Genomic DNA, 17185 nt, shown 5'->3' with positions numbered 1-17185 from the left:
TCCTGAGACATAGCAACAGTGTGATGTGATGTTCCTGAGATGCCTCGAGCAACTTTACTAAATAACTGAAACTGTGTGGACTTTTATTTTTTAGTTGTGCATTTTACATTTAAATGGACTTTATTTTCCCTGAAGTGCTTATTTTCTTACAGAACACAAACTGGGGTCACAACCTTTGTAAAATCTCCAGGATGGCCTCAAAGAAAGTTTCTGTCTTCTCGCTGTTTCTTTCAGAGGAGATAAACATCCAAGCTGATTCAAAATACTATTTAAATGTGCAGGTAAAAAAAAAAGTCAAATCTTATTATGGCTTTTATTTCATAGAATGACACAAGATGCAAAAAATATTTGGGTTAGCACAGAATATCACACTTCTGTGTTGTGACATTCATTCAAAATCTTGAAACCCCTCTAAAACCTTTCAAATGTTGACAGTATGTACAATATATTTGGTTCCAGCTGGAGTACATGTCAGTAAAACAATCATACATTTGAAAACTGTGGAGAGTGTTAAATTGGAGAAGAAGCTTCACTGGTGAACCAGTAAAGCACCTGTTCCTTGTTCATTGCCACCCAGACACAGGTGATTCTGATTAGCTGATTAAACCTCCACTAAGTCCTGCTTGTTTCTGTATTACTACTGCTACTACAACTACTGCTGCTATGCTAACACAACTACTACTACTACTACTACTACTACTACTACTACAACTACTACAACTAGTGGTACTACTAAAACTACCTCTACTATTACTACTATTTCTGCATTTTCAACTGTGGAGAGTGTCACTCTGGAGAGGAAGCTTCGCTGGTGAACCAGTTGAGCACCTGTTCCTTGTTCATGGCCACCCAGTTTATGTTGGCTTTGGTTCTCTCCAGTGCCTGATCAAAAGACGCAGCGGCTGAGCCCAGCTGCCCTGCATTGTCTTCTTTGAACTGCAGCAGCTGGAGAGGAACGAGGGGAGGGCGTTAGTGGGATTCAATTTTACATGTAAAGTACAACACTAAAAAGCATGTCACCATAAACACAAATAAACAAATTACAGGATTAGGATATAAGAACTTGTTCTCCATATTCATATCTATTTAACAATGCATGGAGTATATGTTTATCCTGTACCAGATACACAGTACATTGCGAGCATTAGTCTAGTTACTAATATTAAATAACTTTTTTAATATAAGGTCCTACATTAGTCATTAGTTAGTCATTAGGTCCTACAGTAAACATCCAGAAATACTGAAGAAACTGTACCTGATTGTATTCAGACTTAGAGGAGAATCGTTGGGTCACTCCATTAATTAGTTTGTGAAAGGGAAATGAGTCACCACCATAGCTGAAGAAAAGCAAAAACAAGACAGGCTTTGATCATTTTGCAAACATCTACAGGCTGCGTAACCAGAACTGTTGGACATTTTGATATCATGACTAAAAAGACAAGACTGGAAGGCTACAATGCAGTGCTAACAGGCAGATGTTTAACTGTGTTAGCATGTTAATGCTAACTAGCAGAGGATTACATCTTGATGGGAATGGCATTAGTTGCTGGGATTTGGTCGTAAACCAAAGTATTGGACAAAGTAAAATGTTGTTAGATAAAAATCAGAGGATTACCAAACCATCCAAGATTCATCCTTTGGACACTGAGGACATCTGTGCCAAGTTTCACGGCAAACCATCCAAAAGTTTTTAGATAGATAATGTAGTCTGGACAAACACCACCTAAAAATTATCCTTTTGCCTCCATAGCATCATGTTTTACCCTGACCTCTACCAGCTGAGTTTACTGTAACAATATAAACATGTGTGCATCAGGGAAAACTCACTCATTGTATATATAGTCCCATTTGGCTCTGAGAAAGTCCCATGCCAGAGGTTGACCAATGGGGTTACTAGCAATGGAACTTATGGTGGAGGTCACATCTTGCTTACGGATCATCTTTGGGTCCAGACAATACTCAAGATACCTGAAACACACACAGAGTGAGGACAAAAGCCAACTGTGTCAACTGCACTATTTCCTGCAGTTTTTAATGCAGGACCATTGAAATCCTGCAGTAACCATTCTCCAATCCATTCAACCATTCATGCTGCAGAGTGCAAAATGACCTGAAGGAGAGCAATGAGGGAACAAGTAATATCCAGCATGATGGCAACACTACTGACCTGTTCAGCAGCCAGGGCTGTTTGGTGCAGGACAGAGCGGACATGAGTTTATCAGCCTCTGAAGCGATGGTGGCGTTCTTGTACATGGACCAAGCAAAGTCCCACTCATCCACTCCTCCTGCTGCAATCGCACTGCAGTACACTGTGTACTTCAAGTTGGGATTAATGCTAAAAACAATTGATGGAGATGATAGAGAGTGACAGTGTCAGAACCCTCACCCCTCAGCATTTATATATTGTTGGTGCCACTGTTGCAAAGACAATCAGATCGCTTACCTCTTTCCTCAGAGCCTGAGGCCCTGTTTAGACGACAACAGTTTCTCTAAAAACGGAAAAGTCTGTCCTTTGTGTTTTAAAAAACTTCTGCGTTTATCTGACGACGTTATTGAAATGATCCCCATTCACACGGAGCCGCAAAATCTACTGGAAACGCTGTAGTATGCACGCCAGGCCAATGGGTGGCAGTGTAAATTTGCAAAGCAACACCACGCCATGCGCCTGCGCTGAAGCGCCTTCCGCTACAACGCAGTGATTACAAACCAAAACAAAGAAGACACAATGGCGAAAGCATGCACAGATAACTTTGTCTGGATGGACGACGAGTTGGAGTTGCTACAGTAACAGATCTACACTTCACTTGAAAAATAAACAGGGTGAGCGGCACAAACAGAGCTCGGCATTGTTGTTGTGACGGTCGACTTTCTCACGCATGCCTAGTGACTGGAACCGTAATGTGCATGTGCGAAAAGTCTCCGTTTTCAGAGGAACTGCATATTGCAAGTTTACATGACAACAGAGACGCCATTTCCAAAAAGTTGCACTCTGGAACCTGTTTTCAAAACGCTGCGTTTCCAGGCACCCAAAATGCCGCTGTCGTGTATATGATCGGCCAAAACACAACTAAAGTTTACCGTTTTCAGTTGAAATCGTTGTCGTATAAACAGGACCTAAAACTACCAACAACACACTGCATTCTGGTTTTTATTGTTACTTCGATGGTTCTACCGTCTGTCATTTCCACTGTTGGGGCTAATGTTGATACTCCCTATTAACTGGGGATAGCTACCAATGGCTACCAGGGAAAACAACAGTACTATCCTCCTCCTGTTTTGATGCACTTCCTTTGTGCTGTAAATCAAGATGCCATTTTCTCGGGAGATTGCACCCAGTGGTAGACAAAATTGCATAGTGAAGGCAAGGCTTATAAGAAACCAGTCTAAACACAGATGGTGTCACTATTCTATAGTGATTACACTGTACTATCAACATTCACTTCAAATTGATAAGTTAAAGCAAACAAACTTGTCTATTTCCACTTTGAGAGAATATGGAAAAGAAAGAAAGAAAGAAAGAAAGAAAGAATGAAAGGAAAGTGTGGGATGTGAGCATACTTGTTGACAGCTGGGTCTTTCATCCACTCTCTGAACCAGCCAGTGGTCAGCTCCTTACAACCTTCCACACCAGTTTTGCAGGCCAAGGAGATAGCATTTATCTGGTTGTACCTGGACATGAGATAATACAACGGTCAAAAGAAAGTTTGAGAAGGGTCAAACCTCAGAACCCCAAGTCTGCAACCTAGTGGGAAGAGAGTTGGGTTCCCATGTGTGAAATGGTACGCTTGCTTCCTTGTAGTGTCTTTTTATTTTTCCAGTTTATTTTTATCAGTGGTGTGCATAATGTGTAAATGGATTTAGTTACATTTAAGCATATTGCTTTTATACAACAGTTCAACAGTTAAATAAGCAAGGCTGATTAAGAAATGTTGAAAAATGAGGACAAAATAGATAATTTAAGCATTTTATTTGTCTTCTGCCAACAAAAATAGTTCCCTCAGGACTCCGCTGTCACCGTTGCTATGTAACGCAGACATAGTGCGCCAGGCACTTACTCTTTATACACATTTATCTGCACGTTTCCATTAATTGTGCAGCCGGTGAAATAAGTCTCTGGTGACTGCATGGTGGACTGTCGCTTCACAGGCACAGCCGACTCTGCCTTCTGATCTGACTGTATGTTGCTTTTCTCCAAGTCATTGAGCTCCGCTGATGAAACACTGACAAACCTGGATGTGTGCTCAGATGGATTCAGCTTCTCCTCTCCCTCATCTTCCTCTGATGACCATTCATGGTTGAATTCAAAACTTATTTTAGGAAATAAATCCATATTTTTGGCTGTTTGACAGTGGATGAATTAATTAGCCTACAACGCAACTGCTGACCTAACTGACACTAACCGTTAGTTTTGATTTGATTGTTGATTGCAATCAGCTGTGAGGCGGAGTGATACATACACAGTGAAATAACCGTGATGTTGTACTCCAATATCATCACGGTTTTACTGTCTCTTGACCAATCAGATTGCAGGGCCGGAACTAACTGTTGTATAATGACAAACAAAATCACCATGCAGCACAATAAGATAAATTTTAACAGCACAGTAGCTGACCAACAATTAATGTTAGCATTCAGTTGGATCCTACTCTATTTATTCCCCACACCGTGCTAATGTTAAAATGCTAATTGTGTTAGTTACAATCATCTTTATAAAAGCCTAAAAGTTAAGTTATATCTGCCCAGTAATACCTTTATATTTCACTCTTTGTGTGGCTTTCTTGGATTTTTATTTCACTTTTAGCTGATGTTTTTTACACAGAAGATACTGATCCCCTCTCATTCTGAACAAAGAAGTTCAATTAACTATAAAAGTAGTAGCTTATATGCTATTATACTTTTGAGGCAGAGAGGGAAGTGACACATCTTATGTACAAATGTTAGCAATGTAATTTTAGTCAGTTGAATGTGCTTGGTTATCAGCCTCATGCGTACTGGTTAGAAGGGGGCTGCTTCACCTAGTAGTAGGATCAAGGGCCTGTATGAGCCCATTAAATGGCTGTTATCAGTTGCAAATAGGAGCATAAGTATGAAAACTTTAATTGTTAGGTGGTGACATCCAGTGGCTGCAGTAATTATGACAGGAGCAAAGAAGGGAAGTCACCATGTAAAGCCAAAAGTGCCTAAATTATGTCACTTTTTGTTACGTAACAAACGTACCTATTTGAACCCTACCACAATCTTTTTCTCAACTTTGCCACATAGTTTTGATGCCTAAATCTGATGAAAATTGAAACTGAAACCTAATGGTTAATTATTGGGCTGATAATGACCTTCTGAACCTGCTAGTAGGTGTAGCAGGCCCCTTCTGACTCATATGCTTGAGGCTGATAACAGCTTTTAATGGGCTGATAACACTCGAAATCATGCCTGTCAAGTTTTGGATCTGAAAATAAGGGAAATTTTCCGGCGCCCATTGCAAGCCGTCCCACCACCCCAACCAAGCTCCAGTATCCCTTACATTTTAAGACAGGTGTACAGGAAATCTAAAATAACCACTTGTCAACCAGACCCGCTGTCGACAATAACCTCGCAACGACTGCCACCCAGGCTACTGCAGGTGGCAGTTCTCGCAAGGCTAGTGACAGAGTTCAAGTTTGGAGAGGCAGAGGAATGTTTTGTTTTTTTTAATTATATTATAATATGGGAGATTTACGGGAAAATACTAATACGGGAGGACGGCGGGAAAGAGGGGTAAAATACAGTAGTTTCCTGGCCAAAACGGGAGACTTGACAGCTATGCTCGAAATACGTGTCTTGATGGGGTCCCTTCTCTCTTCCCACTGGCTTTCCGACAATGGCTGTCAAGACGAGAGGAGTGCAGTTGGACCCACTCTGAATGGTGATGCTTTAAGTATTGACTCAAACATTAAACTGCACAGAATTTTTTCTGGAGTGAGAATATCAGTGAAAAAGTAAATATAGACTCAGGAGGTAAAATATGTGTCGATAATGATTAATGTAAATTAGAGTAATCACCTTAAATAGAGACAGTGTGCAGAAGGTTACTTAAGGTCTTACAAAAAAGGATGGGTATTGGGCATTGGGCATTATCTAGTTTTCCCATGGGGTTGATTTAAGTTTTATGAAATCTACATTGCATTAATACACATAGATCTGGCTTACTATGGCAATGTAAAATGTGAACAATTACATGTCTGGCATGTTAACTTCCTTACTGGTCAGTGTACTTTTCTGGGATCTTTGTCCAGTTGAGGGTGAGCTCTTTGAAGTAGTTAAACAGAGGGGTGACCTGTTTCTTTAGGTAAGCCTGAGGGATGAAGATACACACATTTTGTTAAATTACTGTCAAACATAGAGATGTGTGGCATCCAGAAATGATTACCCAAAGACATGCATTCAAATTGTGTTGGATATGTCCAGTTATGTCTTCCCCAGCCCATCTGTCAGAAGAAAAAGTGGGCATTGTACATTTCTGTAAATCATGGATATGTTACATTTGCACCTTTCATACGTATTATATAAACATTTCTAAAGTGATGTAGTATAAGCTTACTTGATGCCTAGGTAAGATGTGTGCCAGGTTGCAGACAATTATGAGGGGCCGTACAAGCCATAATTCATTCTGGCCCTCTCACACACATACATTCTTCTTTCACATACATTTATTTTCACTCTCACACACATACATATATTTTCACTCTCACACACATACATATATTTTCACTCTCACACACATACATTCTCCTTTCATATACATATATTTTCACTCTTCTTTTACAAACATATATTTTCACTCTCACATAGCTATATACACTTTACTTTTCAACACATACACATATGCTGCGGTCGGAAAGTCTTTTTTGCTTAGGAAGGTTCCTAGCTGAGTGAAATGACCCGAAGTATTTTAGTGGCCGCCATGATAAGAGCTGTTCGAATTCTCTAAACACTAAGGAAAGGAGGTTCAATGCTTCCTTTCAGATCTCCTTTAGCACAGGATACATCGGACCTTCCTAAGTGATAGGAAAGGAGATAATTCCATCCCATAAGTCATTGCAGTGGCAATATTTACGCACTATTCACAAACTCAAATGATTAGGAAAGAAAAAGTTCAACATGACAGAGAAAGGAAGGAGATCACCATCTAAGTTACCGCTGTTTATGAAACATTATACATCTCATGCCATAACTTGTTCATATATATTTTTTCAACTTTCAACATTATGTTAAACTTAGGTGCGAACTATGAACGTTTCGCTACTATTGGTGTACCCTCCATCCACAGCTTTGTTCAACTTGTTTTATAACAGGATAAACAAATATACAAATATACAATGCATGGCTAAGATAACGGATAACTAGATATAGAAATTAAACCAAAACCAGAAACCTACTTGTTTTTCGCCTTTATTGTTATATCTATATTATCTGCCCCTACTGCATCTCAAAACATTGGCATCAGCTATGCTTATGGCCTAGATAGATAGCTTCCCACTTTTTGTTCCCTTGTACAGTGTTTCCCTGCAGAGCTACAGTGGAAGGATCATAACAAAAAATACAAAAGACTGTAACGTTATAAGATATCTGCCTGAGGTTATTAAATACCTGCAGCGAGCACCCCACCCCCACCCCCCACCCCGCAGCAGAAACGATAAGCGCGTTTCCCCATAAATAGAGACGCTGTGCGCATTTACGCACGAGGCACAGCAGCGTCTCTCTTCATGGTTAATATTATCATTATTATTATTATTTATTATTTATCTGTCTATCTATGCAGTATTGATTTAACAATAAAGGCCATACACAAGTTTATTACTGGTTGTGGTCTAATTTCTACTCCAACTGCCCATTTGAAGAAGAAAATGGAAAAAGCACATGGATTTCCATTTTTTTTTTATTCACACAGAAAAACAAAATAATGCATTTAATATTTGTTTATCCTGTTATAAAACAAACAAGTTGAACACAGCTGTGGACGGAGGGGACATGCACCGTAACATATGCTCAGTGTGCATCAGTCATTTATTCATTTGAGCGTTGTTGTATTGCCAGCCTTTAGTAATATCATTAATTCATTTTACTACTTGGGATTCAGATGGGTGAGTGTGAGCAAACATTCTCAATGTGACAATTTCGTTTCAGTTTGTGGCTGGTAGCCTATATTCCTTTTTTTAATTCAATTCCGACCTTAGTGATTAAACAATATCTTTCACCGTGTTGTCCACGTTTATATATCCTGCATGAAACAACACGATGAGAACGTACGCCCCATACGTTCTCATCATGTGCATTTTGTAGTCCATCTTCAGAACATTGTAGTTTCACTACAGCAGACCCACATCAATAACATCCTTCTCAGCCAATCACAGCGCGATAAATTCTTCTTCTTCGTTTGGTTTTATGGCGCGTTGCAACCATTGCTCATTAGGTGTATACCGCCACCTACTGTACCGGAGTATGTAGACGATAAATGGACTGCCTTCCGTTTCCACTATACTCCTTCTGTTTCCACTATACTCTTACTCACACATGCATACATTCTTCTCCTACATACATATATTTTCTTTCAACATACATACATTTTCCTTTTACATACATATATTACTTATAGTATTAAATGTATACATGATTGCATGTGCATGAGAGCAGAGTGTATGAATGTGTGCGTAAAATATATGAATAAGAGAGAAAAATGTATCAATGTGTGTGTTCAAACATATAAATATGAGAGTGAAAATATATGTATGTGTAAAGAGAATGTATGTGTGTGAGAGGGTGAGAATGAAATATGTCTTGTACGGCCCCTCATAGACAATCGTTTGAGACCAACAAACAACAGCACCAGCTGTGATTTAGCGAGTCATTGCTGTTTCCAGCGGCTTTTTAGGCACCAAACGTGGGTGTTGTGTAGCGACTCATTTGATGTTTTTCCAGCGGCTTTATTAGCACCAAATGTAGGTGTTTTGTACCGACCAGTTGCTAGGCTAGTATTTTTAATAAGTACATTTTTAATGTACCTGCTACATAATGACATGAAAATGTAACATATCCTTGGTTTGCCAAAACTTACAATACAAACATTTTGCGGGGGATTGGGTTGATTTTTAACCTGGAAATCCAGATGCCCCACCTCTAGCAAATTCGAATTTGCTCTGCACAGGGATCTGGCCCCGACAAGCAGAGCCCAGGGATCAGTCTATCGGACAGATGCCGTTGTATTATCTGAGTAACATGATGAGGACAGAGCTGCGCTGTAGGAGTCAAAAAGTAAACAGCCAAAATGGCAGCTGCCGAAGGACCGCGTCCATTCAATTTAGCTTTGGAAGAAACGCTGAGCCAACTACACTTATCTTTTCCTTGAGAGAAGAACAGAAGACTGCCCTAGAAGCCTTTACTTCCAGGAAGGACGTTTTTGCCATTTTGCTGACAGGATACGGCAAAAGCATAACATATCAGTTAGCCCCACTGGTCGGCAAACCAATGGGGCTTAGTGCAATAGGAGGTAGGAAGGGTGTATCGGTGAGGGCCAGACTCAAAATCTTTCTAGATTTGAGTCTGGATTTCCAGGCTAGTTGATTTTACCATGTTAACCAATCTGCCTTCCTTCATAAACAGCTTTTTGGGGTCAGTATTTGAATTAATTTATTGAAGAAACATAAATTATAACCATTTATCACAAACCTGCATGGGTCCATAAACTTCACTGCGGTCAAACATCTGGGAGAAGTAGTTCAAGTTGCGACGGGCTGTCTCCCAGGGCATGTATTCGACCTCTTTATTTAGGAACTTGGTAGTTGTCAGAGCCAGAGTTGTCTTCACCATCTTTGCCCTGAATATGGTACATACAATTGTTCAGCTCTCTATTTCAATGTTTGACAACAATGCTTTGAAAGAAAAAAAAAGAACAAAAACAAAAAAAAAAACCTCACCTTGCAAGGTTAAAGGCATCATTGATAATTTGAACTCGGTTGATCACTGGAATATCCTGAAAAGTAAACAAGGAATTGAGCTTGGAGGCTTGGATAATTCTTTTAAAGCACTGCTGAAGTAATGCAGCATTCTGTCCAGTGGGAGGTGTTGTACCTGATGTTCGGAGCTCAGCTTGGCAAGGAGACGCTCCCAGTTTTTAGAGTCATAGTTGACTCTGTAGAAGCCCCTCATATTTATGTTGGCCACCAACCACTCATTAGCACCAAGAGTCATATTTGTGTTTGTTGCTGTTTGGATGGAGATGAATAAAGCATCTCTTTTTACTGTGGTCATCAGCCTTGCAATGCTCTGAACGTACACCTGAAATAAATCTTACCTTCTTTGTCAAGAAGCCAGAACATCTCTTCAGCTCCACCAGACTTAATCCATGTAATGGGGACAATCCACTCATAACTAGAGCCACATCCATCCAGCCATACATGTATATATGGAGAGAGCAGGTGAGTTTTTTATGACAGGGTTAAATATGAGCACATACAGTATATTCAGCACATTCACATAAAACACTAAGAATGTTTCCTACTTGTATGGTGAGGGTCTGTCCACTTCAGAGTCTGGGTCCAACAGGAAGTGTTGCTGGGTAATTTTTCCGGTCTGGGTGTCGATGGTGACCACTGGGAAACCCATCTGTAGTATCCAGCGGTTCATGATATCCTCCAAAGAGTGGGGCAGATCTATACCTGCTTCATCCACTGCCTGATAAAAGGAACATTAAAATATTACTATATAGTATTATGACTTTTTGCTGCTCCCTGCAGAGGAATTATTTTAATTTTTATATATAATAATATTTCTTCAAGGTGTCATGACCTTTTTCTTCACTGAACATGGGAGCAGCTGGTCTACTAGAGTCTATACTGATGGTTTGATTGTGTTATTGTGTGATTTGGGTGTTGTAAAAGGTTAGTTTGAATTCACACAATAACACAATCAAACTACAATATAGACTAGAGAAAAAAAAATACTGTTTTTGTGAACAGAGTTTGGCTTTGAAGAGAGCATACATAAGTTTCACTTTTATTTCAGTTCCCCGCCGGAAAACATAACGCCTGTTTGGGAAGTACTGAGCATACAACTGGAATAATGAGACTTGTGAAATGAAACAAAGTATTCCTATAAGTCATACCAGAACAGGCTGTAGCACCAGGCAGACTGAATTATGCAAATGTGCGTTCTGTGTCTAATAAATTCAAAGAGGCACATGCTTACTTTTTCTTTCAAAAGTTATGTAAAAACACTTTACAGCTGCACTGATCAAAATTTTATATTAAAATTGGGTAAATTACATGTTACTGACAATATGAACTCATTGTAGACTTTTATGTTGCCTGCCATTTGCCAAACAACAGAGAAAACAAGTTAGCCACTAGCATGGTGAACATAGTGGAGAATTTAGCAGCTAAAGAGCTAAAGATATTTCCTTCAGGAGTTGGTGGAGACCAAAATCAAGCTGATCGGAGAGTGAATATTGGATTTAAAAATTTTTGGTACCCAAAAACATGACTCCAAATGAATATTAATGCTTGTTTGCTGCTTGGTAGTTAAAAAGGCAGCTGTTTGCGAACATGTTAGCCAGTGAGATGATAATACATCAGTTTTGTGTTAACAGCTTGTTGGACTACCCTGAAGTTGACAAAAATATCTGTTACCATTGCTTTATAGAAACACTGTCTTAGATTAAGGGGATTTAGCGGCATCTAGTGATGACTGTAAATTGCAATCAGCTAAAAATTCTCCTACTTAGAATTTCTTCAGTGTTCATTATTCAGGAGGTTTTTACCGGGAGCTATCCAAAGAGGTCTCCTCTCCAAAAAAAATGGACCAGTTGATTTAAACTGGTAAAAGCACTGAATAAAGCAGTTAATGTTTAAAAAAAAAAATCTGTTTTATTCTGACGCTCTTGTCGCAGAGGGACTGTGCGCTCAGTGGCCAATGCAAAAATGCAAATGGTCCTGTCTAGAGCCAGTGTTTGGTTTGTTCGTTCTCAGCCACTGCAAAAAACATAGTGGTGCAACATGGCCATCTCTGTGGATGAGGACCCGCTCCCTATGTCGGCTCATTCTAGAGTAACGAAAACACAACGCTTTTTAATTTCAGGTGAATATTCACTAAAGAAAACATACTTGTTATATTATATTCCTCTGCTGCCAATATATCCCCTTAAATCCTACACACTGGACCTTTAACATAAATGTATAGGTACCTGATTAAACATAGGTTTTGAAAGCACTTTCATGATAAGTAGCTGTTTTGTGGAGCATAAGTAGTCATTATGATGATGCTATCTTACCATTTGCAGGTGCTTCCAGAGGTCTGTGTAGACTGCGTTCTTGTACTTGAACTCCTCTAAGTACGTCTGCAGACAGATAATGACCCACTGGTTATGCTCGAGTTGTGCTTTTTGTGGTGAACAAAAGAATCAGTCGTGGTTTATAAAATTGTGATTCGAGAACATTAACAAAATACAACACTATAACACAATTTTAATCGGTTGTACTCACACTAAGTCCTTTGGAAAAGACAGTCTCAGTGATAAACTCTGAGAGCATCCTGAGGACTGCAGCTCCCTGTAATGAAACACATGAGGATATTAGCAGTGTCAGTGGGTGATATATAAGATGGGACAGAATTACAGCATTCTGTTAATGAGGATCAGTGATTCATTAGGACTTTAATTCTGTAGCTCCCAAAGAGTGTCAAGAGTCCTTGATTAGGGTCACTCGGGGAAATGTGAACATTTTAATTCATTCTTTTTGTTTAGTGGAGGTTAACATCTTGTCTAGAAGGGACTGAAGAGAACAATACATTCGGGTGCCAAAGTTGTGATGTGTTATCCTCAATTATACCGCACCTTGCTGTATGTGATGGAGTCAAACAGTTCACCGATGTCGTCTGGTGTTAGGATGTCCTCCTCTTGGGAGGAGAGGGGGCGAGAGGAGGCCAAGGCATCCACACCCATCACACCAATGATCTCATTCAGAACTATTAAATCTGTCTGGAAAATACACGGAGAAATATTTGTTATGTTTTGCATTATGGCATGAGCGGACACAATTTCCGATCAACCTGTGAAAGTAATTTAGTAATATATGGCTTACACTGGGGCAATTTAAAAATAGATCCATTCAGTATGTTCAGTATATCCAGCAGGTCTCAACCTGGATGTGTTTCCAGAAGAGAACACAACTCACCATATTCCACAGTGGTTCAGCATAGTTGGCTCCAAGATAAGAGACGTATGTGGCAAAGCCCTCATTGAGCCACAGGTCATTCCACCACCTCGTGGTCACCAAGTTTCCAAACCACTGAGAGGACAGAGCTTCATTTTAATGCCAGGTTTTTAAAACCCATTTCAAAGCTAGACACAGTTAGTATCAAAGATATGACTGGCAGTACACCACTGAATGTCCTCATACCATATGAGCGAGCTCATGCGAGATGGTTTTTGCCACAAACCCCTTGTCTGTAATGGATGACACGCCTTGATTATATAGGAGGGTAGTTTCTCTGTAGGTGATCAGGCCCCAGTTCTCCATGGCTCCAGCACTGAAGTCAGGAAGTGCGATCTGGTCTATAAACAGTTACAGTATTTAATGTAAAAACGCAGTTTCTGTAGACACCCAATCTAAATATAATGTAATATTGGTAAGTGCTTAGGAGCATTACTATTCTGTTTTTAAGCTTTTGTAGTTAGGGTTACAGACTCTCTCTCCAGCTCCCTATACTCGTATTTTGAGTGTATTTCATTTGCCACAAAAGAGATGCTCAACAAACAAAGTTAAAGATGAAGCTGGCTGATAGCGTTGGTATTATTAATATATCTAACTGTAACTGTCCTTGAGTTGGTGTGTGTGTGTGTGTGTGTGTGTGTGTGTGTGTGTGTGTGGTTCCTACCTGACTTGCTCAGAGGGTAAGAAGAGTTGTAGTACTTCTGAAAGAATGCCAGTATGGGCCCAGTCTTCTCTAGGGCATAGTTTCCCTGGCCCTCCTCTATAGCCTTCCTGCGAGCCCAGATCCTGATCTAAACACAAGTAATTCCTTATTAACTCGACAGAATAAAAAGGTAAGTCAGAGACCTGAACTGAGCTTTAACTCCAGCAGAGGGCAGCACAGAAACACTGTGACCACCAGGAAGGCAGATGACAAGACAAGCCCACATCTTGTGTTTAAATTGGTAGTCACGGTTGTGGCAGTGGAAGATGGTGGTAATAGCGGCAATTGTTAATAAAACCGCTTTTATAATGGCTAATAACAAGTTGTGACTGAAATACACAGTTAAAATTAAACCACTGTATGAACCAGTCATAACTAGTGTTTAGTGGACTAATCCATGGTATCAAGGATCCAAGTTCACAGTGGACCTATTCCACCAACAGCTTGAATGCCAGGAAAATTCCTAATTTTAACTTTCATGCATTACTTCCTGAAATTAATGCAGCAATTCTCCTTATGTTCCCTCTCAAACTGGGCATCAACGTACAGATCAGATAAGTTGGGCACATGTTCATTATAGACCTATGAATGTGAATATTGTAGATGTTGTGTACCCATATCCATCTGCAGGGTTTCGACTGTAAGATGTTATAAATAATTACCAAAACTTCTGCATCAGGAGTCGATGTATTGAATGCAAAATCGGACACAACAAAAGCCAGCAAGTAGGTTGACATAATCGGGGTGGGTTCAAAGCTTGTCTGAATGTGTCCGTCCACAGGAGCGTTAACAGGCTCTGTGTGGGGAAAGAGACAGCAACAGATTAATTACAAATGAAAAAATGAGGACAAATAATGTACCTGAAGCAGAATATGTTATGTTTGCTGTTGTTGTAAATTAAATCTGGACATACAAAAATGTAGTTGAGGACAGGTATGTTGCACTTTAACTTTTAGGTCACTGAGAAATGTTGCACATAGACAGTTCACATGTAAAATGCTGCACTGGGCACTGACACACACTGAAACTTGCCATAGTTCATGCCGTTGGACAGAGCCACAGTGTCATGGGGGTGAATGAGAGTCATGTGAAAGACAGCTTTCATAGCGGGCTCATCGAAGCAGGGGAAGGCTTTCCTGGCTTGCGTTGCCTGCATTTGAGTCGTGGCCACAACTCTGACAATAGCAGATACTCATAATTAACACCCACATCAAAAGTTAAAGGAACCCTCGATCCTTATATACTCTCACACAGTAATATAACCCCTGTTAAATCTCTTCTGAGTTATTATGTAATATGGTGGTTGTCAGTTTTGTGGTGTACCCACTTTACCATAACCTATCTTTTTCACATCTCCCTCAGGAATATTAAGAATGCATTTACTGTTTACACATTTACTGTGTTTAATACACTGACCGGGGACAAAACCCCTCCTCAAAAAATAACTATAATAATATAATATATAATAATAACTATCCCTTTAAGTGAGGGTCTGGTTTAAATCCCTGCCTGTTAAGTTGTTAAAATCCTGCATTCCTCCATATTAATATTTACACATTGTATAAAAACTTTCACAATGGCAGAATTCTTAAAACTAAATATTTAAAATAAATTTAATTTAAAAAAAAGACCATCATACTTTTTCACCCCATCTTCCATGTATTCACTCCTGTAAAATCCTCCCAGTTGGTCAGCCAGCTCTCCAACAAACTCAGTGAAAAGCTCGTACATGCTGCCGGCCTGCAGTGGGCTGTTGAGTTGGATCACCAGGTACTGGGTAGGAATCTCCAGCCAGGTGCTTTTCAGGCTGGGCGCAGTGGCTCCATCTAGGCCCCTCAGCTGGGCCAAGTATCCCCCGAAGCTGGTGAGGTTCAGCTTGTTGGAGTGGATGAGGATGAGATCAGTCTCCTTCACACATCTGAAGATCACTGTGGAGTTTCCAGTGAAGATGTACAGGCCGTCTGCGTTGGGCTCCAGCCGGGGCCACAGGATGATATTGTAGGAGACAGGAGACAGGGAATCTGGAAGTCTGTACTGCTGCCAGGGCTCCTTTGGGTTGGATGGTGGGGTGGGCACTTCATTCTCTGCCTCCTCCTGAGCGTAAACCACAGACAAGGCTGTGGTGGTGGTCACAGCAGCGATGGCTGCAACCAAACAGGTTAAAGCTACAGCTTTGCTGATGAAGAAGCCCTTCCCCATGTCTCCACCAGAGAAAAATAAGACAGAAGTTAGTGGCTGATTTCCTGGGTGGAGAAAGTAGCTGAAAACCCAAAACACTGAACAATAATTACATAACTTTATGTTAAATATGTATGTCATTCAGGTTTCATTTTATACCCTATACTGTGCAGGTATATTCATGTGTATCCTCACGTAAGCATAATTCCATTCTACAAGGCTGTTAAACCTACATCAGAGCTACATGGAAAAACACACATTAATTCCAATGAGGCCCCTGTGTTACACAGAGGGAAAAATAATGCATGGTTGTTTGGCACAAAGTTTATCCAGGTTCAACTTTTGCTGCAGAGCAATGCGTTATAATCAAGCAATGTGCTGCCAGTCTAGTGTCTAGCTCTAATTGTTAAGAGAGGATAAAATTAAATTATCGTCACAGTGTATCTGTCAAATCTGTCTCAGAAAACACAACATTTGATGTCTATCAAGCTTTCAGACTCAGAGATCTAACTCTCACACTGGCTTTTCTGGATCATATGTAATCATCTCTCTATTGTGTTTTTTATTCTGAATACCTCAGAAATAAAACAAAATAGCCAAACCACTCTAAAGCGCCACATCACATTCAGACAGGCACACAGCATTTAACACCATATTACAGTTTGATGCAATGACAGCTTGGTAATCTTCTTACCTTGTATGTAGGTAGTATGGACTCTGGATTCTGTGGCCTTTTCACCTGTTGATTGTGGAGTCAGATTTTAAAGCAGTGTTGTCTGCTAAGCTGTACTCACTTTTAGCACTTCAGCTGCCTGTCTGCTCGCGCCAAGAAATGCAGCAGATCTCTACTTTAAAAATGCATCCTGAAGAGTTTGAGTTTGTTGCCAAAGGGGAGTGCTATTTATACCAGGTCAGGCAAAATCTGTAACTCCCCCCATAGAGCCAAGTTGAGTCTTTCCAAAACACAGCAACATATTGCACAATCCTCAACCACAAAATACAATCATTGGACCACCCTTGAACTTGTTGTGTCTTGAATATAAATCCAATGTGTGCAGGAGTACTG

General features: G+C 40.1%; 1 protein-coding gene across 1 annotated transcript; it reads right to left on the bottom strand.

The window, feature by feature from the left end:
• Positions 1 to 299: 299 nt before the first annotated feature.
• On the bottom strand, positions 300 to 16989 carry LOC117260903 (aminopeptidase Ey-like). Its single transcript, XM_033633414.2, has 21 exons — positions 16814 to 16989; positions 15581 to 16142; positions 14974 to 15116; positions 14604 to 14737; positions 13903 to 14029; positions 13425 to 13579; positions 13200 to 13313; positions 12860 to 13003; positions 12510 to 12575; positions 12299 to 12364; positions 10532 to 10704; positions 10325 to 10401; positions 10102 to 10235; positions 9948 to 10003; positions 9700 to 9847; positions 6237 to 6328; positions 3559 to 3669; positions 2168 to 2335; positions 1828 to 1968; positions 1256 to 1337; positions 300 to 945 (listed from the first exon to the last, which is right to left on the bottom strand). Exons 2-21 carry the CDS (start codon positions 16138 to 16140, stop codon positions 787 to 789), a joined length of 2850 nt encoding a protein of 949 aa, XP_033489305.2. The 5' UTR covers positions 16141 to 16142; positions 16814 to 16989; the 3' UTR covers positions 300 to 786.
• Positions 16990 to 17185: the final 196 nt, after the last annotated feature.

Source organism: Epinephelus lanceolatus, chromosome 2, assembly GCF_041903045.1.
Source record: "Epinephelus lanceolatus isolate andai-2023 chromosome 2, ASM4190304v1, whole genome shotgun sequence".
Classification (NCBI taxonomy): domain Eukaryota; kingdom Metazoa; phylum Chordata; class Actinopteri; order Perciformes; family Serranidae; genus Epinephelus; species Epinephelus lanceolatus.
The sequence above is the reverse complement of the archived record's forward strand: the minus strand, read 5'-3'. Positions and strand labels throughout refer to the sequence as shown.

Coding starts and splice junctions, on each gene's coding strand:
- LOC117260903 (XM_033633414.2), bottom strand. CDS start 16,140: ATGGGGAAGGGCTTCTTCATCAGCAAAGCTGTAGCTTTAACCTGTTTG. Junction 12,576..12,859: donor ACTCCATCACATACAGCAAG/GTGCGGTATAAT, acceptor GTTTCATTACAG/GGAGCTGCAGTCCTCAGGAT. Junction 9,848..9,947: donor GATGCCTTTAACCTTGCAAG/GTGAGGTTTTTT, acceptor TACCATATTCAG/GGCAAAGATGGTGAAGACAA.